We start from the raw sequence: 27592 nt of genomic DNA on the forward strand, positions 1-27592 counted from the left end.
ATTGCAATAGTCCCTGCCTCAACTACCTCCTCTGCCCCTACCTCCTCTGGCAGCTGGTTCCGTACATCCTTTGTGTGAAAACGCTACCTCTCAGATTCCTATTAAATCTTTCCCTTATCACCTTAGACCTATGTCCTCTGATTCTCGGTTCCCCTACTCTGGGCAAGAGACACTGCCCGTTCTATTCCTCTCATGCTTTTATACACCTTTCTAAAATCGCCCCTCAATCTCCTGCACTCCAAGGAATAGAGTCCCAACCTGCTCAATCTTAGCATACTAAAGATACCATAGGGGGGACAATATTTTTTGTTGTTGAGCAGTTCTTCAAAGAGAAGGAAATTCTAACATACTTGCTTCTGATGCAGCAACATCAATGACTGGTTGCAACTGTGTTGTAAGTGTTGTCTACTTGAAAAAAAACAGTGGCAGATGTCTTTACCATTCACTGTGTCATTCATTGCCAATATCTGATGGCAGTAAACCTCAGTGATCGCATGCACAAGTCATTACACACTGTAGTTATAGCAGTGAAAAAAGTTAAAGTCAATGCTCTCAATGATGCCAAGTGACTTTAAACCAAACAGTGTGAAGCTGGTATCATTTCATCAAGCCCACACATGCCATTCAGAATTTATTGAGCGTGAAGCAGTTAAATGTGGTATCTAAGACTTTTTGGTTTCTTTTCATTTTGTTTAGAGATATAGCACAGAAACAGGCCCTTCAGCCCACCGAGTTCACACCGAACAGTAATTCCCTACACACAAGGGATTATTTACAATCTTTACTGAAGCCAATTAACTTACCAACCTGTACATCTTTGGGTTGTGGAAGGAACCCAGAGCACCCGGGGAAAACGCACACGGTCACAGGGAGAATATGATCAGCCGTGACCATATTGAATGGCGGTGCAGGCTCGAAGGGCCGAATGGCCTACTCTGCACCTATTTTCAATGTTTCTATGTTTCTAACTCCATACAGACAGCACACATAATCTGGATCGAACCCGGGTCTCTGGCGCTGTAAGGCAGCAACTCTACTGCTGCTCCGGTTTCCTCCCATACTCCAAATAGGTACAAGTTTGTAGGTTAATTGGCTTCGGTAAAATGGTAAAATTTCCCGAATGTGTAAGATAGTGTTACTGTACGGGGATCGCTAGTCAGCACGGACTTGGTGGGTCGACGGGCCTGTTTCCGTGCTAGACAATCTCTAAACTAGACTAAATTAAACAATTAATGTTACCATTGTTATAAAATGCATCAATTAAGCCGGTTATCTATGACAGAATTTATTGCAGGTAATTATCTGACCTTGGAAATTAAACTATAAAGAGCAATGATACTTCAATGCCGTCCAGTAGATTTTACACAAGCAGGCTTCAATCTGCAGGATGGAGACAGAAATCCTAGATTTCCTTGTTGAGGTTTATTTCCAGTGGTCTTATTTATCACTCAAGGTTTCAGCAGTCAGCTCCTCTGCACTGAGGACACGGTGAAGCTGCTTTTTTTATCTTGTAAAGGATGACTAGTCCCCTGGCTGAGTTCTTGGACGCGATCACATATTTCACAAATTTTACGGAAGATGTCCTCGGTGTTGGACTTTTTAAAACTTGGTTGAGTAACGGATGGGAAAGCGGGATGAGAGAGCAGAGGTTTAAGATTAATGGCGGCTCGGTAGTTATAAATAAAACAACAGAAAACATTGGCCCAGTTTTTATTTCTAAGAAATATCTAGGTGTTCAGCATTGAGAAAGCTCATTTACAGCGCTATATTGATACCCGAGAAAAAGGACGCAAATCGCTGGAGTAACTCAGCGGGTCAGACAGCATGGATAGGTGGAGAACATGGATATGTGACCTTTCAGGTCAGGATCCTTCTTCAAACTGATCGTAAGATGGAGTTGGGGGAAAGATAGCTGGGAGAGAGGAGAGTCTGGATAAAAGGCGAGGGGGGGGGGTTTGATGGGAGAATACCCAAAGGCACGTCGGACGGTGGAACCGGGAGGGAGCCGGAGACATTGGACAAGAGCAACGGGGGCCGGTGGGAGGGTGAAACGGGGTAATGCTTCTAGCGCCTGCAAGGTCTGCTGCAGGAGGTGCTCCGGGACACAAAGATGGCCAGACGAGGAGTGGGACTTTGGTTCACGGGAACTGCTCCAGTACATCGAGCGAGGGTGCGGGCCGACCGGACTTTGTACTTTGAATAATGGTGCAAAAAATGCGTCATGTGCAATATATCAACATGTGTAATCTATGCAAAACAAATTTTACTGTGCAGCTGCATTTGGGACAAATATACTGTAGGACCCTTGAAACATTTTTTAAAAAGCTGGTTGAAACAAAGGCCAGTGGTTAGAGCAGAAGGTGTGACACAGGTGGATTGAAGTGTTGCAAAATGTGTAGCCAGAGGAAGAAATGTAGGAGGGGGGAGATTGTGAGGGGAGAAATAGGTGCGAGCTCAGGGAATGTGGGGGATAAAGGGGTTGGTTGAGGCGGCTGGTGGGGGGGGGAGGTTGTTGGAGGTTACCTAAAAATTGGAAAATTCAATGTTCACACTGTTGGGTTGTAAACTACCCAAGTGTAAAATGTGGTGCTGTTCCTCCAGTTTGCCGACCCTTCTTCAGGCTCAAATGTAATGAATGCACCACATGGTATGATCTTGGTACATTGTTGTTCCTGACACTACTGTTTAGTTGAGGGTTACTGCTGTAAATAAAGGATGTTCTGTACAGCTCCCTCTCCACCAAGTCACGTGTGCTTACAGCAACACAAAGAAACTCATGGATACTACAATGCGCAAGCGGTTTCCAAAATGTGCAGAATTTAGCAGGAGAATACACATCTGTGTTCTGATTAAATGCCCTAATATTTTGGTCTCAAGTTGGCAACCTGCCCTGAGTGGCTAAATTGAGAAGAAGAACTAATTATACATCAAGCCTCTTGAAAATCTAAGCCTACAGAAGAATATGACAGGGTAAATAGTGACTGAATAAAACTCTACCTATTAAATCTGTCTTTCCCATATTCTCATATCATAAGATGGTGAGTCAGTGAGCGGTTTAATATTATAAAATCAATGAATGAAATGCACAAATGCTTTTCATTTAGGAGCTAATTATTTATACTTATGTGCCTAAGCCGACATTTTCAAATCCTGCTTTATCCATCCACAAGGGGGCGGACTTGTGCAGAGATGGACGAATTTGCAACCTTTGAACCAGATGAGGTGAAATGGGACACGGGAACCTGCAGATCTTGGTATCTGGAGCAAAAAAAGCAACTTCTGGAGGAATTCAGCGGATCAGCCAGCGCCCGTGGAGACGGAGGAATGCTCAATGCTTTGCGTCAAGGATCTGCATCAGGACAGGGTCTTAACAAAGGGTCTCGAAAAGGGAGTATTTGGAGACAAGACTTGGTTGTGGAAACTTTCCTGCAGACCAATGCCCCTTGCGTTAGTTCAGAAATATGAAGAACAGGTATTGTGTTGAGATTGTATTCATCAAAGAAGGGTGTGAGAAAACAAAATCTATTTTTTGTTAACACTAAGCAGCCGGTATGAAGTAACCTAGAACCTGTAGGCAGATAGTGCATTCATGGTGCATACCTTTCAGATGACTGTTCGCAGAACAGATGCGTCTGTAACTGCATGATTTCATCTCTGATGAGACGAGTTTCATATTCCATGCTGCAGCAACGAAAATGTTCCTGGTGCAGCTGGTGACGCAAGTCCTATGGGTGATCACAGAATCAGAGAATGGTTATTGCAGAGAAAGCGGCTATTTGGCCCCTCACGTCCCTGCCAGCCCTCTCCAAGAGCAACTGTCCACAACCTCTTCTCCACAGCCTTACAAGCTTTTCTTCTCCATATATCTATCCTTGTACCTCTTAAAGACCACTGTGGAACATGCCTCCACAACTGGGAGCACTGCATTCCACACACTTGCACAGATCGTTCTTTCAAGTAACCCTTGCTTTTCCTCTCTCTCCATGCCCAGTTCTCCAATCAGTCTGACTGTCTCCGATTACATTTTATCTCTTGTTTGCTTTGTTTTTATCTTCTCCCAGCTAACAATGATCTATTCTAATTTCCTTGATCTCTATTGTCTCATTTTCACACCTTACACTTCTTTATCTATGTATCTCCCTCTCTCGTTGACAGTCTGAAGAATGGTCACCCATTCCTTCTCTGCAGAAATGCTGCCTGTCCCGCTGAGTTACTCCAGCATTTTGTGTCTATCTTCGGTTTAAACCAGCATCTGCAGTTCCTTCCAAGACATAGACCTTTCCTCATGTTGTTCTTCATTCTCCTCTGTTTCATTTAATCATGTGACCTGTGGTCATCAACTCCTCACCAAAAGGAACAACGTCCCATTATCCACTGGGACCGCTCATCATTTTCTACATGTTCTATAAACCACATGAAATAGCAGAGAGTTGTAAATGTAGTCCAGTCCATCACACGGACTAGACACCCCATCATTGACTCCATCTGCCTCAGGAAGGCAGCCAGCATAATCAAGGACCTTTCCAACACAAGTTGTTCCTTCTTCTCCCTTCTCGCATTGGGCAGAATATACAGAAGCTTGAAAACATGTGTCGTCAGACTCAGGAACAGTTTCTTCCCCTCCCTTATCAAGCTTCTGAACTGTCCTAGAGTACAGCTTAATTCCCTTCTGCCTTATTGTGGACAAGACTTGGTCTCTGGAATTGTTATGCTGCAATGCTGAGAACTATATTCTACACTCTGTACCTTTTTCCTTCACTCTACCTATTATACTTGAATTGGTTTGATTTGTCAATTGTAAAGATAAAAGAAAATGATTTAAATAATGCTCATGACTAAACTTAGGTAATACTTTCTGGCTGATTTAATTCATCACATTTGATTTGCACTTTGGCCATACATCAGCCTTAAGCAAGTTTCCATGTTCATAAATTTATAGACTATTTTGTCTTTAATAAATAAGAAAGAAAAGCTTCGGTATTAAGAGCCATGGCCAGACCAACCTGCAAAATTGGTTTGATCCAAGGCATCATATCTCAGGTAGGCTATGCTTGCCTTTGGTGGTGGGTAAGATGAGATGAGAAGAACTTTTTTCACACAGAGAGTGGTGAATCTCTGGAACTCTCTGCCACAGAGGGTAGTCGAGGCCAGTTCATTGGCTATATTTAAGAGGGAGTTAGATGTGGCTCTTGTGGCTAAGGGGATCAGAGGGTATGGAGAGAAGGCAGGTACGGGATACGGAGTTGGATGATCAACCATGATCATATTGAATGGCGGTGCAGGCTCGAAGGGCCGAATGGCCTACTCCTGCACCTAATTTCTATGTTTCTATATTTCTATGTAATGGGAAAGATTCACCAGAACGATGCAGGGCTACAGAGAAAGCGATTGTACGTAAACATGGCCATCTTTCTACTGGATTAATTGATCGTGGAATAAAATGCTGGAGACATTTGATCAAGTTGGACTCAAAGCAATAATTTATTCTAGCAAGGCAATTTTGAACAGGGAGAAATTATCTTAAAATTATAATTGAGCTCTTCAGGAGGGAAATTAGAAAGCACCTTAACCAGAAGTCAGTGCTGGGACTCCGAGTCTTTCAGATTGGAATTGATAGAGTTTGTCTGGTAAGGATATAAAAGACAGGAACCAAAGGCAGTTGGATGAATATATAGGAAGGAATTGCAGATGCTGGTTTAAACCAAAGATGGACTCAAAATGCTGGAGTAACTCGGCGGGACAGGCAGCCTGGGGTGCCAAGGGGCCTGGTAGGCCAAGGGGCCTGTTTCCATGCTGTGTCTGTAAAACTAAAACAATGGTGGAAAAGGCTCATAGGGCAGAATGGCCTCTCTCCAGGAACCGCTGCTATTCCTACCTCAACTTTTTGCCTCCAGCTCTTCACTTCCTTATAGGTACTGTCCTCCATGCGGTGAATTTCCTCTGCTATCGAGGATGTTGACTTTTTCAGAACCTGCTGCACCGCCTCTGCACTGAAGCAGCATTCAAGGACACTAGCAAGACAGGAGAGAATGGAACCAATGTAAACAAGGGCTCGCTGGAAGATGTGCCCTCAGTCCAAAAGCTCAGAAAAACATGATAGAATTACAGAATAAAAATGATAGAAAGGCAATAATTATGTAAAAACAATTAACAATGGAAGGGTCTCAGAGTCACACAAGGGAAACAGGCCCTTCGGACCAACTTGTCCATGCCCATCCAAGAGAGATGTAATGCTGAGGCATTAAGGCACCAGTACCGGTAAATGGCCTGTCCCACTGTATGAGGTAATTCAAGAGTTCTCCCGTTCTCCCCTGATTCAAGCTTGTGTAATGTACGCAGTGGGTATGTAGGAGCTCGTGGATGTCACATAGCGGCTCGTAATGGTCGGTACTCAGGAAATCCAGTAAACACGTTACGTTTTTTCAACACTGTACAAAATGTCCACGAGTAAAGAAATATCCGTGATGAAAAAAATTGTTACTTTTTACTCGTACGAGCCCCTGCGTACCCGCTACGTACATTACACAAGCTCGAATCAAGGGAGAACTCGGAAGAACTCTTGAATTACCTCGTACAGTGGGACAGGCCCTTAAGGGCGTATTTCGAATATTGTGAACAATTTTGGGCACTATATCTGAGGAAGGATATAGTGACCGTTTGACCTTAAGCCATGTCAGAGATAAGACTAACTGGCCCTTAAACCCCTGTCCCACAGTACGAGTTCATTCCAAGAGTTCTCCTGAGTTTGCCCTGATTCAAACTCGGAGATTTACGGTAATGGCCACTTGTCGGAACTTGGGGCTCTCGTGGACATTTTTCATCATGTTGAAAAATCTTCACGAGTCTCCCCATGCTTACCTGCCGTTAGCGAGTCTTCCTGCCGTTAGTACTAAGAGACGTCCCCGAGCTCCGACATACCCGCTACGTTCATTTTCCATGCTTACGAGTTTGATTTTTTTTTTAAACTCAGGAGAGCTCTTGGAATAGGACAGGGCTATTAGTTTCCTGCTTTCTGTCCCACTCCTTTCTTTAAGTGTGGTACTACCTTTCCAATTCTGAGGAACTTTTCCAATGAACCAGGGAATTTTGGTTGATAACAATGAATGCATCCATTTTGACTGCAGCCACTCCTGTTAAAATGTAGGCCAACAAGTCCAGTGGACTTGTCAAATAAATCTTTAACCCCAATAGTTTTATTTGTACATTTTCCTTAGTGATAGAGATTGCTTTAAGATTCTCCTTTCTTGTATCCCATTAATTAATTATTATTGCAATGCTTTGGTGTTTTGTACTGTAATGACCAATACATACTAATTATTCAGAACTGCTTTCATTTCACTATCTTCCGTTATTAATTCTCATCTCATCCCCCAAGGAACCAACGAGCTATTCTCTTATTTTATACACCTGAAGAAGCTCCTATTATATACAATATTATTACATTATTTAGTTTACTCTGAAACTCGTTCCTCGCCTATTTCATATTATTTTCCTCTCAATTTGATGTTTCTAAAAGTTTTCCAATCCTGCAACTTTGTGTGCTTTTTATTTCAGTATGATGTCTTCCCTAAAATTCTTTAGTTAGCCTGGACTGTACATACTTCTGTTAGAGCCATTCTTTCCCAACAGAATACATCTTTGTGGCGATTTATGAAACATCTCTGTAAAGGGTCTGTAAGAAAGATAGGCACAAAGTACTGGAGCAACTCAGTGGGTCAGGCAGCATCTCTGAAGAAAAGGAATAGGTGATGTTTCAGGTCAGAACTCTTCTTTAGACTGAAAATAACATTGGGGGGGGGGGGTGGAATGGGAGGTAGGAAAAGGCCAAAACAAATGAGGCTGGCAACAGATGACCAGGGAAGGGTGAAGCCAATAATGGCTCATTGTTAGCTGGGGAAAAGATGATAACAAAAAGACACAGGGATGCGAACAGTGGAACTCAGGTAGGAGGAGTGAGAAATGCAGGGAATGAAATTAGAAAAAAAATCATCATTCATACCGCTGCATTGTAAGCTGCCCAAATGAAAAATGAGGTGCTGTTCCACCAATTTGCATGTGGTCTAACTCTGACAGTGGAGGTGGCCCAGGACAGAAAGGTTAGCATGGGAATGGGAAGGGGAGTCCAAATGTTTGGCAACCGGGAGATCGTGCAGGCCAAGGCAGACCGAGCATAAGTGTTCAGCGAAATGATCGCCCAGTCTGCACTTGGTCTCGCTGATAAATAGGAGCCCATACTGAGAATAATGGATACAGGAGATGAGGTTGGAGGCGGTGCAAGTGAACCTCTCTCTCACCTGAAAAGAATGTTGGAGGACGCTGGACGGAGTCGAGGGAGGAGGGATAGGGACAGGTGTTGCATCTCCTGTGGTTGCAGGAGAAAGTTCTTGGGGAGGGGTTTCTTTGGGAGGGAAGGGATGAGTGAACCAGGGAGTTGCGGAGGGAACGATCTCTGTGGAAAGGGGTGGAGATGGGAAGATGAGACTAGTGGTGGGATCCCATTGAAAATGTTGGAGATGGTGCTATATACGACGGCTGATGGGGTGAAAGGTGAGGACTAGGGGGACTCTGTCCCTGTTGCAGCTGGGGGAGGGTAGGGCAGCAGCAGAACTATAGGACACAGCGACACGTATGAGCCCCTCATCTATGATAGAAGAGGGGACCCCTCATTCCCTGAAGAATGAGGGCATCTCAGATGTCCTGGTATGGAGCACCTCATCTTGAGAGCAGTTGCGCTGGAGATGGAATTGGGATTAGGGATAGTCTTTGCAACAGGCAGGGTGTGAAGAAGGGTAGTCGTCCGGCACTGTAGGGTTCCTCCTGTCCCAGAAACATTCACAGGCTTTTTTCTGTACCATTTCCATCTTAATGACATCCTTCCTATAACTAGGCAAGAAAAACAGTACCGCAAATGCGGTGTTCACTGTTGATGTGTACAGTTGCAACATGGCTTCCCAACTCCTGTTCTCAATACCCTGAATGATGAAGGCAAGTTTGAATAATATCTTCACCATTCTGTTTCCTGTGTCACTTTCAATTAACTTTGTACCTATACGCTGATGTTTCTCCATTTAGAGATTGCCATGAATCAAACACATTGTGTATTGATACCAATCAAAATTCCTCTAGATATAAGATGGGTAATATTATTAATATTTTGCAGTAAATCAAGGCATAGTACATTTCAATTGCTCTGCTTTGTTCCCTTACGTTCATACTCACTTTCCACTCTGTGGCTTGGTCAGTAAGTAACTACTTTTCTGACTCAGGTCATTGGCTCTGTGTAGTTCAACCAAAATAGCTTCTAAAAGTGATTGAATTCCCGTGAGATCATTGGTGTCCGATGCAATTTTGGATATAGCATCAGAAGATTCATTCATGCTGAAAGAAAATTGGTTGAAAGCACTTGGTTAGCTTCTGGTTCTGGCGTACACGGCAGACCGGTTTGAGTGTACTAAAGAGTATACTGGGTGTTTCTGATGTGCCCTTTTAGCACAGAGGTTGCAAAGATTTAGTAAAGTTCTAATCTCATTTGCAGGGAGGGACAACATTTTAATTTCAGCTGGAAGCAGCAAATAGAAAGCCCACAGAGGAGTCCAGGTAGAGGAAACATTATCGTAAAGTTAGAGGTAGGTTATTCAAGCTGGATGGTAGAAATACTCTCTCCTAAGAATGGAAACCCGATCCTGAAGCTTGTTGAAGCTGCAACAGAGGTAGAAAGGTTTGGTTATGTTAGTACGTTGAGGATGATTTAGTTTAGTTTTGTTTAGCTTAGTTTAGAGATACAGCATGAAAACAGGCCCTTCAACCCAATGAGTCCACGCTGACCATACATCACCCGTGCACACTAGTTCTATGTTATCCTACTTTTGCATCCAGTCCCAACACACTCGGGACAATATTACAGTGGCCAATTAACCTGCACAGTAGCGCGGCAGTAGAGCTGCTGTCTTACTGCGCCAGAGACCCTGGTTCGATCCCGACTACGGGTGCTCTCTGTTCCGAGATTGTACGTTCTCCCTGTGTTTTCCCCATGGGTTTTCTCCGGGTGCTCGGGCTTTCTGTCACTTTTATGGCCCGAGTGTGTAGGATAGTGCTAGTGTACGGGGTAATCACTGGTTGATGCAAACTCGGTGGGCCGGAGGGCCTGTTTCCGCACTGTTTCTCTAAAGTCTAACGTTAGTGGTGAACAAGGTCATGGGATAGAAAATACAGTGGAAGAGAACATAACAAATGAATGTGCAATCAGTGACCAACAGTGCAAATGTGATCACACAAGTGAATTGTGATCACACGAGTGAACTGAGATCACACATGCAAATTGTGCGCCAGATGACCATCCGTCAATAACTAACGATGATTTGAGAACCACACAAGCAATGCAATCACTAATGAAGAGGTTCCAGGGAATTTGGAGATTGATGAAGTGATTGGACTTGTAAATCTGGTATAGCTGGTTCATTGTAACTGTTTCGTCTCTTTTTCTTTTTATTTCTAACAACAGTCCTGAATGCAAATCTTCCCCTCAAAGCCACTGTAGGAATCTTTGAACAAATCTGTGTTCTTCAACAAGAGCCTCCTCAACACTGAGCACTGAAACTGAACACATTTTTAAGGTCAAGCTTGAGTGCCTTCTACCAATCTCTGCCTGGCGAGATAGATATGTAATCATCTACAATCTTGGTGGCACAATCAGTGAAGACTTGCTCCAATATTTCCAGTGCTTTATCTGAAGAAGTGTGTCACATTATGTTGCTGCTCATTAATGAGATTTTGCTGTCTCTATGTTGCATATTTCCCTTTTCACATAATAGCAATATGCAGTTTGCAGCCACATCTGTGCTCATTTCAAGGTTTTGGTCATCAGAGCCGTCTTGAAATTGCCGCTTTTATTCTTCCCTTTGCTGCCCTACCATTTTTGCTATTTTAAGTACATACTTTGTAGTCATTTACTTCAAGAGGCATCACGTACCTCCCTCTGATTGCTTATTAGATGCCTTGTCTTGTTCAAGTCAAGTCAAGTCAAGTCAAGTTTATTTGTCACATACACATACGAGATGTGCAGTGAAATGAAAGTGGCAATGCTCGCGGAACAACAAAACAACCAAACAAATTATAACACAATCATAACACACATATTATTTTACATAATAGATGTTGCTGGGACATCTATGCGCTGATGTTGTCTGAAATATGAATTATTTTCTTGTTTTGTAGCAGACGCTGTGAGTCCCATCTTCATGCGATTAGTACAACATGTGGTGCTAAAGCAGTGAGATGAATGGCTGACAATATTGGCAAATATTTCTGCTAAAACCACCCGTGCTATCTATTGAATCAGGCCTGATAAAGAAAATGTTGCAATTACTTGCAGGAAGATGTACAACATGTGTGTTTATATCCTGTATTGATGGAAATACTGGTGCATTTATAGATGACATTTCCATAGCAACAGTCAAAAGTGAGATTGTGTTCATTGAAGAGTTTTGCATGGAAATACTTATTTGCTTGCTCACGGAAGCATCGATTCCCTCAGGCACTGTCTAGGATCATCCAAACGTAGTGTCAGCACTAATTCATTACTGCATTTGTATAATTATTGATAATTTATTCGGGTTTTAGGCTGCAAATGCCACATTTATTGCTCAAAGACCTCTGGATTGTGCTTGATCAAAGTGGGCGTAGAACTGCATTTCAATGGCTTCACTGAAATGGTTTCCCAACTTCAGCTTTTTAGTAATCAGTTGCCACGGTACCGTTCTGAGTAGTTTATTGTCATGTGTAGAGTGAAAAGCTGTTGTTGCATACTAATCAGTTGGCAGAAAGACAATACATGATTACAATCGAGCCATCCACTGTGTATAGATACCTGATAAAGGGAATAACGTGAATAATGTTTAGTGCAAGATAAAGTCTAATACAGTCCGATCAAAGATAGCCCGAGGGTCTCCAATAAGGTAAATAGTACTTCAGGACTGCTATCTAATTGTTGGTAGGATGGTTCAGTTGCCTGATAACAACTGGGAAGAAACTGTCCCTGAATCTGGAGATGTGCGTTTTCACACCTCTATATCTTTTCGCCCGATGGGAGAGGGGAGAAGAGGGAGTGACCGGGATGTGATTCGCCCTTGATTATGCTGGTGGCCCAGCCGAGGCAGCGTGTAAGTGGAGTCAAAGGAAGGGAGGTTGGTTTGTGTGATGGTCTGGGCTACGTCCACAATTCTCTGCAATTTCTTGCTGTCTTGGATGGAGCTGTTCCCACTGTTCCCAAACCATGCTGTGATGCATCCTGATAAAATGCTTTCTACATTTTAGGTGATTATCACAACAATGAGCACTAGTTCTTACAGTTAAACTGGTTCATTTTCATCCCATTCATTTCAAGATCAGTACACTGCATTCAGAGCTGCACTGTTTAATATATCATCTGAGATACTCCAGCCAGTCAGGCCAGGTAATTCAGGCGGATTTCGGCTTTTGGATTTGTCGCCTATTGGCAGAAAATACTTCACTTGGCTCAGTTATAAAAATTGTATCAATTTCTTGTTAACCCCCATATGGAGATTCATTCCAATGACTGTTCAAAAAAATGTTCAATAACTGCAGGCCTACTGACTCCAGACAGAATAAAACAAAAATGGAAGGATTGATCAGTGCAAGGACCATCATTTAGATGACTCACTTTCAAATTATAACAATCAACTCACTCTTAAGATAGCTAATTACACCTTGTTGCACCATTCACTAAATATATCACACAGTTCTGTCTCAGTGTTACATCCTTGCAATTAAGGGAATTGCAAGTCAGGGACTCGGGGAGACTTAGGGTGGGAACACATTTCATAACCCACTTCATTTTACATGTTGCTGACTTAAACTTCAATTGTAAAAATGGCCACGATGGGTTGGAGGCCACGTGCTCCTTAGCTGGGACCTTGGTTAAAACAGTGTCCCCATCCCAATGGGGCCCCAGTATTCTGGGCCTTCCTGCCTTTGTCAGGCAAGAATGGCAGCAGGGAGACACCAGGATCATAACATGATCTCCTTCTCCCACATCACCTTCCCATCCCATCAAATCAAATGATCACAAGTTCATTCTTCTCATTGAGTTACCTGATAGAAATGTCGTTTGTTTCATTTCTGAAGTCTCCAAGCATTTTATGCAAACTGGACTCTTGCTCTTGACTGACCTCCCACTGGTTCAATAAACAGCTCATCTTCTCTTTGATTTTGTCCGTCTGCTTGGACACTTCTTCTGTCAGGGCAACATCTTCATGATATTCCGAGTTAAAATCCACCAGAGTCTTCCTGAAACAATCACAGAGATTTGGTAGTCAGCATATGGAGCATCTGAAAAATCCCTTCTCTCTCCTTAACCCTTCCCATTTCTAAACTTCATGAATAATATTAAGCTGTTGTACGCAATGGTCAGTAGGCTCCATCCGGCCTAGGGTTGTGTCCATCCAGCCTACGCTTGGGTTCTCATGGCACACTGGGTGTCGGGTTCAAGTGCCCAGGGCCCATGTCTTGCCAAGTCTTAGGATCCTCTGTAGTAGACTGGAATTGGCGACCAGCAATGAAATGTTTGGAACCATGTTCAGCCAGCCGGGTGATGACATGAGGGAGCCCCCTTGCTCCTGCAAGGGTTGGTGAGCACCCTAGGGACCTAGGCTCCAGATCAACCCTGCTAATACTCAGCCTGGACCTCAGGTTCATCCTCCTCCCTATTCTTCCACTAGCTATCTCCCTTCTATTCCTTCAGTCAAGATAAAGAGTCCCGACCCAAAATGTCAACAGACGCCGCCCATCCCACTGAGTTCCTCCAGAATCTCTCCTTTTATTTTGCTAGACTCCAGCATCTGCAGTCTCTCATGTTCCAAAGCCCAAGAAAATGTTGAAACTATAACTATGTTTGATTTTTTGGTTTTAAAAATAAACTTTTAACTCCATTCACCACCTTCATCCACATCAGCCAAATTGAGTTCAATTTTTGTTTTTGCACTGAGGATCTTTAATTTTTTCATTGTATTATATTTATTCGGTAGAAATAAATTAAAAGTAACAGAAAGCTCATGCCAACTTAGTAAGGATATTTACAAATGCTCAAAAGATTGCAATTAGAAACCAGAGAACTGACTGTTTCCTACCATTCTTTTAAACCGTCTAATGCAGACAGAACTGAACAAGAACAACTAAAAGAGTTTGTATGAAAGTTGGAGACTTGCCAATTTTGTGCATGGAGATTTGTATGGTTTATGTAAAAAAAGCTCTGATCATATTGATCAGAATCTGATTGAGTTTTCATTGATGTGACCAAAGAGGTGGGTGAAGGCAGAGCTGTAGGCATTATATATATGGATTTCAGCAATATGGTTCCACATGGTAGGTAGCTCTGGAAGTTTAGATCCCATGGGATTCAAGGGAAGATAGTTGAGTAGATAGAAAATGGACTTCATGGAAGGAAGCAGATTGTGATGGTGGAAGATTGCTTTTCGGACCGAAGGCCTGTGACTAATGGTGTGCCTCAGGGTTTGGTTTTGGAGCCCATTGGTATTTGTCATCTATATCAATGATTTGAATGAGAAAGTACATGGCATGATTTGCACGTTTGCCGATGACACTAAAGTGGGTGTTATTGTAGATAGTGAAGATGGTTGTCAAAAATTGTAGCAGGATCTTGATTTAGAGGTTTAGAAGGATATGGGCCAAACACACGCAGGTGTAGATAGGACATGTTGGTCAGTGTGGGAAAGTCGGCCAAAGGGACTGTTTCCATGCTGTATGACTACTAGTTACAACAGTAATTAAATCATGGGCAAAACAACAGGACTTTTTGTAAACTTAAAAAATTGAGTATGCACCAACTTGAGGGGTACAAAACCAGAGGGAATTTTAATGTTGAAATGATGTCCTTGGAGCCATATCTTGAAAGAAATCTATTGAATAATCAGGACGAGAGGTGAAGGATAACAAATTAGAACATGACGTTTAAAATTGGATCTAAATAGGACGAAAGGCAATGCAATCCAGTTGGGATTTTCCATCCACCCAATGCTACACTTGAATACCATGATGTTAGCAATAGAGCAATGATCCTCTGGTATCTCCAACCTCTGTGCTAAGTGCTCATGTTTGGTGTTGTTAAGTTGGTGTTGTTATGTAGTCAGAAGTTGAAGGCAGAACTTTCTGCTAACGGATAACATGTATTCATTGAGCAATATTCTTCTTCTCTGGCACAGCAAAGCTGTTGGAATTACATGCCATTTAAGAGCAGTAGGAGTATATGTTTGATTCCAGTTTCTTTGAAGCCAGAAATGGTGTCCAAATCCATAGCTCCATGAAAGTGGCAACACAAGTAGATAGAGTGGTAATCAATCAATCAATCAATCAACCTTTATTGTCATCTTGCAAGCAACAAGTACAGTGCAAAATGAAAAGACGTTTCCCAGTGAATAGCGGAGCCTCGCACATGAAATTTAAAACACTTCTCACATAATAACACTAAAAAAAACAATCCAGTCCCTGATGGAACAGAATAAATAGTTAAAATCAGGTAAAAAACACAATGTTAAAAACAGTAAACCAATCATAAAAAATGTCCGGGGCCGCTGATTTGAGTGGCCAGTGCCAGTTATTAAAGTGTCCGTGCCAGCCGCAGAGTCAAGTCAAGTGACTGTGAGTGCAGAGTGACTGTTTAGCAGCCTCACAGCCTGTGGTAGGAAGCTGTTTAGCAGCCTCGTAGTCCGGGCTTTGATGCTTCGATATCTCTTGCCTGATGGCAAGAGATCCAGGTGTGTGTGGAGGGGGTGCAGTTTGTCCTTGGCAATTCTCTGTGCTTTCTTCAGACAGCGGCTCTGGAACAGTTCTTGTACCGAGGGTAGGGAGACGCCAATAATCCTCTCTGCTCCCCTCACTACCCTCTGCAGAGCCTTCCTGTCCGAGCAGTTGCAGGTGCAGTACCACGTATTGATGCAGTACGTGAGTACAGACTCCACCGTGCCCCTGTAGAAAGTCCTGAGGATGTTGGTGGGGAGTGAGGCCTGTTTTAGTTTCCTCAGGAAGTGCAGTCGCTGATGGGCCCGTTTGACGGTCCCAGTGGTGTTCCTGGACCAGGTGAGGTTGTCCGTTATCTGCACATCGAGGAACTTTATGCTCTCCACACTCTCCACTGCAGTGCCACTAATGTTGAGCGGTGTATGCTCTGGCTGCGCCCTCCTGAAGTCGACAACCATCTCCTTAGTTTTTTCGACATTCAATTCCAGGTTATTTTTGCCGCACCAGTCCACCAGTTGTTCTACTTCCTCCCTGTACCTTGTTTCGTCATCTCCACTGATGAGTCCCACCACTGTAGTGTCGTCCGCGAACTTTATGATTTTATTGTCCCTGAATCTGGCAGCACAGTCATGTGTGAGCAGTGTGAACAACAGCGGGCTGAGCACACAGCCTTGAGGGGAGCCGGTGCTCAGCGTGATCGAGCCTGAAGTGTTCTTGCCAACACGGACTGACTGCGGTCTCTCTGTGAGAAAGTCCAAGATCCAGTGACACAGGGTGGTGTTGAGGCCCAGCAGGGTTAGTTTCTCCACAAGTCTCTGTGGGATGATGGTATTAAACGCTGAGCTAAAGTCAATGTACAGGATTCTGGCGTATGTGTTCTTGTGTTCCAGATGCGCGTCTTCATCAATCGGGGCATTGAGTATATTAGTCAGGGGGTCATGATGCAGCTTTATTAGACTTGGGTTAGACCACATTTGGAGTACTCTGAGCAGTTCTAGTCGTTCTACTCAGGATGTGAAAGCTTTGGAGAGGGTGCAGAAGAGTTTGCCTAGATTAGAGGGTATTAGAAGTTGTTTGAGGAACTTGAACTGTTTTCTCTGGAGGCTGAGTGGAGACCTGATGGAAGTATATGAAATTGTGAGAGGCAGAGATAGGGCAGACAGTCAGAACCTTTTTTCAAATGTGGAAATCTCAAAGACTAGAGGACATAGAAACATAGAAATTAGGTGCAGGAGTAGGCCATTCGGCCCTTCGAGCCTGCACCGCCATTCAATATGATCATGGCTGATCATCCAACTCAGTATCCCGTACCTGCCTTCTCTCCATACCCCCTGATCCCCTTAGCCACAAGGGCCACATCTAACTCCCTCTTAAATTTAGCCAATGAACTGGCCTCAACTACCCTCTGTGGCAGAGTTCCAGAGATTCACCACTCTCTGTGTGAAAAAAGTTCTTCTCATCTCGGTTTTAAAGGATTTCCCCCTTATCCTTAAGCTGTGACCCCTTGTCCTGGACTTCCCTAACATCGGGAACAATCTTCCTGCATCTAGCCTGTCCAACCCCTTAAGAATTTTGTAAGTTTCTATAAGATCCCCTCTCAATCTCCTAAATTCTAGAGAGTATAAACCAAGTCTATCCAGTCTTTCTTCATAAGACAGTCCTGACATCCCAGGAATCAGCTTGGTGAACCGTCTCTGCACTCCCTCTATGGCAATAATGTCCTTCCTCAGATTTGGAGACCAAAACTGTACGCAATACTCCAGGTGTGGTCTCACCAAGACCCTGTACAACTGCAGTAGAGCCTCCCTGCTCCTATACTCAAATCCTTTTGCTATGAAAGCTAACATACCATTCTCTTTCTTTACTGCCTGCTGCACCTGCATGCCTACCTTCAATGACTGGTGTACCATGACACCCAGGTCTCGCTGCATCTCCCCCTTTCCCAATCGGCCACCATTTAGATAATAGTCTGCTTTCCCGTTTTTGCCACCAAAATGGATAACCTCACATTTATCCACATTATACTGCATCTGCCAAACATTTGCCCACTCACCCAGCCTATCCAAGTCACCTTGCAGTCTCCTAGCATCCTCCTCACAGCTAACACTGCCCCCCAGCTTAGTGTCATCCGCAAACTTTAGGACACAGCTTTAAGGTGAGAAGGGCAGAATTTTAAGGAAATGTGTGGAAAAAGTTATTGTACAAAGAGTGATGGAATGAATGCGCTAACAGCAGTGGTGGTTGTAGACACAATTGTGGTATTTGAGAGGCGTTTGGATCTTTAGGAAACTGAGTGATAAGGATCACATTCAATCAGAGGAGATTAATTTAACGACAACACATTTGGCACAGACATTGTGGGCCAAATGGCTTTTTCCTGTACTGTACTGTTCTATGTTCTGAAGACAGAGAGGTTCATTCTTCAGTATCCCGCATATAGTTAGATTCACAGTCAACTTTTGTTTAGTAATAATGGCAATCGCCAGGCATGGATTAGGGACTTTTGTATTCACAGTACAGTGAGACTGTATATGACCAGAGCTTTTTTGCATAAACCATACGAATCTCCATGCACAAAATTGGCAAGTATCCAACTTTCATACAAACTCCTTTAGTTGTTCTTGTTCAGTTCTGTCAGCATTAGACGGTTTTAAAGCACAGTAAGAAACAGTCAGTTATCTGGTTTCTAATTGCAGTCTTTTGAGCATTTATAAATATCCTTACTAAGTTGGAATGAGCTTTCTGTTGCTTTTAATTTATTTCTATCGAATAAATGTTGAGTGGCACGGTGGCACAGTTGTAGAGTTACTGCCTTAGTATTAATGGCAATCAGGTTCGTTCCTGACTACTGGCGTGTCTGTATGGACTTAGTACGTTCCCCTCGTAACTGTGTGGGTTTTCTCCGAGATCTTCGATTTCCTCCCACACTCCAAAGACGTACAGGTAGGTAAATTAATTGTCTTGATAAGTGTAAATTGCCCCTAGTGTGTGTAGGATAGGGTTAATGTGCGGGGATCACTGATCGGCATGGACTCGGTGGGCCAAAAAGCCTGTTTCCTCGCTTATCTCTAAACTAAACCAAAACTAAATATACAGAGGCAAAAATAACACTTTGTTTCAATATTATTTGTGATTTTCCCCTTACTCAGATTTAGCAAAAGCGAAAACCCTCCATCAATGACCACGTAATAGGGTGGTGTAGTGGAGCAGTGGTGGAGTTGATGACTTACAGCGCCAGAGGCCCAGATTCAATCTTGACTATGGAGTTTGCACAATCTCCCTGTGAACGCATGAATTTTTTCCGGGTGCTCCGGTTTCCTCCCACACTCCAAAGACATAAAGGTTTGTAAGTTAATTGGTTTCGGTAAATTTGTAAAATCGTCCTTTGTAGGATAGTGCTACTGTGTGGGGATCGCTGGTCGGCGCAGACTCGGTGGGTCGAAGTGCCTGTTTCCACGCTGTATCCCAAAGTCTAAAGTAATATTGCCAGCGGGGCAATAATAAAGTGAAGGCGGCACTTCTATGAACATTAGCATCACATCACATCAGATATTAAAAAATTGCACAAGTTAGTGGGAGATGACTTGAATTGGCCTGAGAGGTGAAGTTGGGAAACATAGCAGTTATTAATCCCTACATTAATGTTTCCTGCTTTTAGGTGAAAAATGTGCGACGGAGGGAATAGAACATCTGGCATACCAGTGGCATTGAAGGAACTTTAGAGAGGAAAAGACAAAAAGTTATTAGAAGGGTTTATATTTGAAACCCACCTCCTGGCATGTATCATCCATTTACTGTAGAAGACGGAAACGTGAGAAACTCAGGGTCCTGAAACATTAACCCTATTTCTCTCTTTATATTGTAATCTGGCGATTAGTTCTAATTTTATATTTTGCTCATTTCAACATCTGCATTTGCTTTGAATTTTCAAACTATGTCTCTAGTTTCACTGCAGAGGCGCTAGCTACTGAGCAGTTACCTGGCCCACCGAAGTCCCGTTAATTTGGCCAAGCTGTTTTGTCAGGGAATATAATATATCTGATTTAACAGCACAAAATCAGAAACTATGTCAGTGGAAAGAGGAGGGCAAAGATGGCATAAGATAGCACACATAATTTAATTTTTTGCACCAAAGGGTCATCTTCTATCTCTAATTCAAATAGAATATATGGTAGAATGAATTTGGCACAGGTTCCTCATCAGGGTATCACATACAAATGATGTACAATGGAGTTGCCACAAATTCCAACACATATAGATTCAAACTCAGAATATCACACCATTGAAATCAATGCAGTGCATCTCAATTCTTTCACCTTTCAGTCTGGTTTTAAAGTTGTTCAAAGATGAAATCCATTGCCTGAATCTATGTGTAAAGTCACTTTACTCCAGCCATTGTTGGAAAAGCTGGGCTTCACTCAATTGCACAGATAGAACTCTGGTTGGTTGCTGGTGAAGAGATGAATAAACCTAACCCAGAGCTTGATTTGAGGACAACTACAGCCAAAGTGGAGAGTGATCCAAGTTGCCATTGCTGACATCTCTCGTTGGAAACAGCATAAACATTTAACTTGAATGGGAGTATGTCAATGGGCAATAATTTTCACCAGCTATAAGGTAATGCTGTGGAATATGTATAGAATTGAACCAATGGATTTACTCATGTCTTCAATTCTGTCGAAAGTGTGGTTGTATTTATTTTCAGACACTCAGCATGTCCTCTTGCTCCCTTCTTTTGTGTACATTGTGCTCCAATGAAGCAATCGTGCGTGATTCATTAAATATACTTCTTAAATATAAATTATTATTGGACTATTATGGTTCTGCTAGTTGCACTGGAGTGCTATGCAAGATCATTTTTCAGTTATCAAACACTGGATCATTTCAGTTAGTATTATATTTCTTTGGAAGAGAGATACTCTATAAATATTATGAAAGACGGGGTTTAAGTTGGCTTACGTTTAAGGTTAAGTGGGCAGCACGGTGTTCGCTGTGGTAGATTTGCTGCCTTACAGCGGCAGAGACCCAGGTTCGATCCTGACTACGGGTACTGTCTGTATGGAGTTTTTACACCCTCCCCATGACCTGCGTAGGTTTTCTCCAGGATTCGGGCTTCCTCCCACACTCCAGAGACCTACAGGTTTGTAGTTAATTGGCTTGTTAAAATTGTAAATTGTGCCTAGCATGTGTAGAATAGTATTATTGTGTGGGAATTGCTGGTCAGTGCGGACTCAGAGTGGGCTGAAGGGCCTGTTTCCACAATTTATCTCTAAACTAAACTAAAGTTGCAAATGTTAAGATAGCAATGTTTATGTATCTAGTGTCATTCAAAATATCTAAAGCACTTAATATTATATATGCAGACCCCATGTCATTGATCCTAATAATAATAAATGGTTAATGCCATTTCTACAATTTGGCAGCTGCTTTGCATATCTGGGGATTTCCGCATAAATGTAAAGGAGTACTCAATATCTGCATTCCCAAGCAGTTCTGCGATCAAGTGTTTCAAATCGATCACTTGGTTCCCTTAAGTGAAGAAACAAAACAGTAAAGAAATTAGGTTAAAGTTGTAAAGAACTTTCACAAGGTTAGACCACACTTGGGTAGCACTAGAGTAATGATCCCTGCCTTATAATAAAAAAAAGGTATAATGGAGCAACAAACAGTACAACAACATTGTATGCAGGTAATACTGGAATTGTGAGGTTATAATTAGGAGGATAAGCTGGAAAAATCTGCAGAGACGTTTTAAAATCAGGAAAGGGTTTGAGTGGAGACAGGGAAATATCTCTTCTTATGGGAGAACCTTGGAGACATGAATACAAAAGTGTCACTGATAAATAATACTAAATTCAGAAGCATCTGCTTTTTTTACCCAGATTCTCGATTAGAAAGTGGCATTCACTTACACATAAGATCATTTTGTTGATTTGCATTGCTGTGAAGAATAACTGGACAAATACTTCAGGGAGAAAGGACTGCAAGCAAATGCTGAGGTAAGCAAGAGTGGGGAAAAGGCTTGTGTGAAACATTAATGGCATGGACCATTTGTCCCAAACATACTAGTTCTGTATAATTGCTCAATGCTAATTTAACATATTAATGCAATGAAGAGGGATCTGGATGTTTTGGTACATAATTCGCAAAGGACTTGCATTCAGATATTTCAAATCATTAGGAAAACTAACAGATGTTATTGTTTATTGCTGAGGCAACTGAATACAAAACCAGATGGATTATGCTTGGGTTACATGGAGCTCAATTTACACTATTCGCTTCCTGATATCACCGGAAGCTGTTCAGAGAGGTTTACTAGACTAATACCTGGAATGGTTGGTTGTACAGGAAAGCGTTGCTTCCTTTGGAATTTAGATGAGTGGAACTGAATATGTTTAGTTTAGTTTACAGATACAGCATGGAAGCAGTCTCTTCGGTCCATTGAGTCTGCACCGACCAGCAATCCCCATACACTAGCACTATCCTACACACTAGGGACAATTTACAATTTTTACTAAAGTCAATTAACCTACAAACCTGTACGTCTTTGGAATGTGGGAGGAAACCAACGCACTGGAGGAAACCCACATGGTCACAGGGAGAACATACAAACTCTGTACAGACAGCACCCGTAGTCAGGATCGAACCCAGGTTTCTGGCGCTGTAAGGCAGCAATTCGACCACTGTGTCACCATGCCCCTCTGATTGAAACATATCGGGTTCTTTGGGGTCTTAAAAGAGTGGAGCGGGTGCAGAGGGCAATCGACACAGTTTTTAAAATAATTTTAAAGCAGAGTGAAATAGATACTCAATAAACAAGGAGATTAAAGATTATGATGGGAAGATAGTAATGAAGAAATATGGTTGTATATTATGTGGTTACCTGACTTCCTCCAACACAGATGATAAAGATTTGGGCTTGTGTGGCATGTTTCGAGTTTCAGAATCTTTCCTGGATGTCATGGGATCCTTCTCAGATATTCTGTCAGTATTGGGGTCCTCCTCAATGGTGTTTATAATGTCTGTCATCATCACCTCGAGGTCAGACATAGTGGCAACTACGTATTCAAGTGTCTGGCATAAACTCTCATTGGGGTTGTGATAGCTTGATGACCCAATCTCATCAGTAAGACTCCGCTTTCTGAGTCTCTTGCTCAGATCGACTTTAATCTTTTTGTGTTTCTTCATGGTGTCCTCTTTGATACGTCTGCAGAGTTGTCGCAATTTTAACTGTCATGGGGAAGAAATAAGATTGTGATGGATCTTTCACCCCGATATTTCAAGCAGTGATAGCAATGATGCATTTGCTACTAACATTTATATGAACTTCGAGTTATGGCAATTTATTTGGCAATGTTTGAAAGAATTCTGCATTAAATACCTGACACAATTCACTTATACAGGAGCTCCCCAGATTACAGACTTCTTGATTTGCAAAAATCCAACTTTATACAAACTCTCATAAATTTAAAGCAATTTCTCAAGGTAAGAAAGTCAGTGACAGAAATGCAAACATCTTTAGAAGTTATTGAAGTGGGGTAGCCAGTTAATTCAAAAGTCAAACAATCTTCAAAAAAAAAGTTTATATGTAGCTTCCCCACAAGTAATCAATTAGACATAATTTCCGTCGTGAGCGCAAGATTTATAGTGGAAGACTACTTAAGAGATTTGCTTTGGAAACTGTCAAGTAAATCTCTTCTATTGACACGTGCAAACTATTTCAAGTTTCAAGTTCAAGTTTATATTTATTGTCACATGTACCAATTAGTACAGTGAGATTTGGGTTACCATGCAGCCATACGAATAAAAATAACACAACACACGATAGAATTTAACATGAACATCCCCACAGAGCGTAATCAGCATTTCCCGCGCCAATCCAGACGGTAGGCCACGAGGAGGAGGTGAAGATGCAGCTCGGAGGAAAGATGCATCCTTGACCAGTTAGTGACTGAGAAAAATAATCCCCCCCCCCCCCCCCCCCCCCACTCACAAACAGAACTCTTATGCAACCTGGGGTCTGTCTTATTTAAAATGAATTTGCTGAATTTTTGGCTGGTGATATAGGAAATGTCCAACTGGGCTACTCTGGATCATCCACCTGAACTGCCAGCCAGTCTGAATAATAAATATGAATCTTTGTGAACCAATTTGCTGTAAGACCAATTGAAACCACTTGTGGATGTGAAAAGGATCTCCCATATTTGAGTTTCTGTCTTATTTAGTTGTTTGTTAAAATAAGGCACCAAAATAAAAAACAATAATTAGAATTACTCTTCATACAATTGACATGTTAGCTGCTGAAGCACTCTCCATTTTTAGTCACAGGATTGTGTGTTCAGGTCCAACCGTAGAGATTTACATGTAACCACCCCAAAGGTAATTTAATAGACACCTCTGTAAAACGCTTACGGCTGCAAGTTTACAGCGGAAGGTTACTGAAGAGATTTGCTTTGGAAACTGACAAAGGAATCTCTTTTATTGACATTGGTAAAAACTCCATCAAACAATGTGGCATCCTTCTGGACGAAGTAATGAAGACAAAGTCTAAATCAGCAAACTTAATATCATACTTGTATAACATTATTTTAAATATTGAAATACCTTCAACTGACGGTATTAGAAGAGACTGAGAACAAGAACTAGCTATAAAAATTTCAAAAGGGAGGTGGGATAAACATTTACAATATGTGCATAAATGCTCGATTAACGTTAGACACACTCTAATACAATTCAAAATCTTACATAGATTATACTATTCAAAAACCAAAATAAGTAAACTTTTTCCTAACGTTTCATCTATTTGTGATAAATGCCGATCTCAAGAAGCTACCATAGCGCACTCATTTGTTTTTTGTATAAAAATTCAAAAATTTTGGACTGAATTTTACAAAATTATTCAAAATAAAACTGATACCAAAACCTGAATGGATTATCTTTGGAACAATGGAAGGTATCCCTGAACTAAATGTGTTTCAAAAGAATCTATGTAATTATGGGCTAATAATGGGAAAAAAGCTTATACTTAAATTCTGGAAGAACGCTCCTATACCAACATTAAATATGTGGATTTCAAATATGTTTGAAACATTACACCTGGTAGATATGAGACTCCCTTGCAGGCAAATCAGACCACTTCCAAAAGACGTGGTCTGCATTTATCGACTTATTACAAGAATAAGGTGCAACAGTACTTCAAAAAAGAAATGGTGTCAGGATCTGGTAAAGGAGGAGGAAAAATATGAAGTTGGTATATCCTATTTGCGCGCTTTTAATAATAGAGCTTTGGGGTTTTTTGTGTTTTTTTTCCTTTTTCCTCCTTTCTTTTCTAGGGTCTATTTCTTAATTCTTTTCTCTAACCAATGGGTCTCTGTTTTTTTTCTCATTGATCACTCTTTTACACAAACACAACTTTCTTTCTCTCACTTTCTCTACTTTCTTTATCAATATCTTTCCTTAAAGCTTCAAAAATGAAGGGGTACAATAAATGTAATAAGATATATCTGGATTGTACTACTGTAATTTACTGTACTTCTAATAAATACAAATATTTTTTTTAAAACAATGTGGCATCCATTGATACTTTAAAGGCTATCAAAATTAGCCATTGGATGTTCTGGAATAGTACAAAGGGACTATTGCACTGTTTTCCAGGGAAGATGGTACATTCTCTAGCTTGGAGGATGTTGCATTGCTGTGTGGGTTGGCTTGATTAATGCAACATTAGCCACTGCATTTCCTGCATTGAATCTACGAACTTGCTGCAAATATATTTCATTGAATACTAAGTACTTACCTCCAGCAGAGAGGAGTTTTCCCTCACAGCTGCTGCTTTCCGCTGTATGCTATCTACCGAGGCTTCAACAGCTTCGCACTCATACTAAAAGGAACAAGAGATGTCAATGTACTGGCAAACTAATCAATTGATATTGCAATCATATGGAGAGAATCGGTGGGCCCACCATTAGTTAGTCTAATTTATTCTTCATGCAGAAATATATCTAAGGTACAAAAGTAGTGAAAGGGACCAAAAAAAGGAAGCAAAATATCATTGTTACATTGACTAGACATTTTCATGGGTAGCTTACAACCTATGCTTGGGCAGCTTACAACCTAATGGTATGAACAGTGGATTCTCCAATTTTACCTAAATAACCTACAAACAACCCCACTTCCCCATCTCTTCCCTGTCCCCCACCTGGACTCACATCCATTTCTCTCTTTCCCCCTCCTCTTCTACCTGTACTCCTTCCTCTGGCTTCACAGTTCACTTTTTGTCTTTTCATCTTTGGCCTTTATCCAATAATCTACCAAAACCTCTCCACCCCCTCCTCATCTGTAACCACCCTTCACTTGTCAGGCTTTGTCCTGACCCCACCCCACCACAATCAATCTGAAGAAGGGTCCTGACCTGAAACATCACCTATCCATGTTCTCCAAGGATGTTACCTGACCTGCTGAGTTACTCCAGCACTATGATTCTTTTTTTAGACTATTTAATTATTAAATAAATCAAAGACTGTACCAAGGCTGCAAACACTATTCAGTTGCATGTACCTCTTGGTTTTTCTTTTTGGCATTATTGATAATACTTTTGACTGAAATATCTGAGCATCCATAAGTTCGTTTCAACCCAACCCACATGATGTCCAAAGGGTCAGGTGTAGAACCAACTGTATAATTGTACAGCCTGCAAAGCAAGAGGATAGTAATGTTATAAGGAAGCCATAAAACAAACAAATAGTTTCAGATTTTTTAAGTTATTTTACAAATAAATATAGAAATAGATCCAGCTACACCATTATAAAGTACTTCTGATCCCTCCATGAGCTAAATCTTCCATCAAAAGTTCAGTTTGAGATGCTTGCATTTATTTGCAAAGCTGGGAGGGGGAGAGTAAACAACTTTATCTGTCATTAACACTGTCATTGAGAGCAGCTAAATATTGTTTTAGTTTTAGTTTTAGAGATACAGTGCGGAAACAGGCCCTTCAGCCCACCGAGTCCGCACAAACCAGCGATCCCCGCACGTTAACACCATCCTCAACACACTAGGGAAATTTTACATTTCTACCAAGCCAATTAACCTACAAACCTGTACATTTTTGGTGTGTGGGAGGAAACCGAAGATCTCGGAGAAAACCCAGGCGGTCACATGGAGAACGTGCAACTCCATACAGACAGCACCAGTAGTCGGGGCCTCTGGCACTGTAAGTGCTGTAAGGCAGCAACTGTGCCACCATGCCGCCCAGCGCTGTTCTTGCAGCTCTTGTTAAAACAAGTGGGATACATCAAATTATAACTGTAATTCATGATTTGTGTAACAAATCTTATTAGTAATTTCTCTGAAGACTTGCATTACCAGTTCAAAGCACTTTGTGTTTCATCAAACTCCTCAGAAGATATTTGTTGGCCCTCGGGACATACGCATGTTTCTTCAACTTCACCCTTCTCAAACTCTAGGGACTGCCAAATAGTCTTGAAAATAATTTCCATTTTGATTAGATTTAAAAAAAAATCCTCATTGCAAAGTTTTCATTTTAATTAGAAATCTTTTGTTCATTTAAGTAGCCAAAACAAAACTTAGCAGGATATTGGCAGTAAACAAGTTAAGGTTGGCCTTAGGATCGTCTCACTCATCTCTCTTCCAGTTCACAGCTTAGAAGACTGTGGAACACATCTGGGCTACATCAAACAAAAGTTGTTTGAAAGGCACGTTGCCAGAACTTAGACAAGTACAGTTCTAAAATCACATTATGTGATGTCACAGAACCTGCAGAATTCCAGTGATGAACACCTCTGTAATAATCAGAACTGGGATA

The 27592-nt window shown here is 41.8% G+C and overlaps 1 protein-coding gene across 1 annotated transcript; it reads right to left on the reverse strand.

Moving 5' to 3' along the window:
* Positions 1 to 1251: 1251 nt before the first annotated feature.
* On the reverse strand, positions 1252 to 27488 carry LOC129705850 (testis-specific serine kinase substrate-like). Its single transcript, XM_055649695.1, has 9 exons — positions 27133 to 27488; positions 26329 to 26461; positions 25568 to 25651; positions 22655 to 23001; positions 13111 to 13305; positions 9220 to 9378; positions 5876 to 6011; positions 3601 to 3725; positions 1252 to 1605 (listed from the first exon to the last, which is right to left on the reverse strand). The coding sequence occupies exons 1-9, from the start codon at positions 27264 to 27266 to the stop codon at positions 1464 to 1466; spliced, it is 1455 nt and encodes a 484-aa protein (XP_055505670.1). The 5' UTR covers positions 27267 to 27488; the 3' UTR covers positions 1252 to 1463.
* Between the last annotated feature and the right edge of the window lie 104 nt (positions 27489 to 27592).

This window comes from Leucoraja erinacea, chromosome 18 (assembly GCF_028641065.1).
Source record: "Leucoraja erinacea ecotype New England chromosome 18, Leri_hhj_1, whole genome shotgun sequence".
Taxonomy (NCBI): Eukaryota; Metazoa; Chordata; class Chondrichthyes; order Rajiformes; family Rajidae; genus Leucoraja; species Leucoraja erinaceus.

What these genes read in the sequence shown, in the direction of transcription:
- LOC129705850 (XM_055649695.1), bottom strand. Translation starts at nt 27,266, where the DNA reads ATGGAAATTATTTTCAAGACTATTTGGCAGTCCCTAGAGTTTGAGAAG. An exon ending in TCTGTGTTGGAGGAAGTCAG is followed by an intron (nt 13,306 to 22,654) that starts GTAACCACATAA and finishes TGATTGTTTCAG; the next exon opens with GAAGACTCTGGTGGATTTTA. An exon ending in ACCAAGCCACAGAGTGGAAA is followed by an intron (nt 6,012 to 9,219) that starts GTGAGTATGAAC and finishes CTGTCTTGCTAG; the next exon opens with TGTCCTTGAATGCTGCTTCA.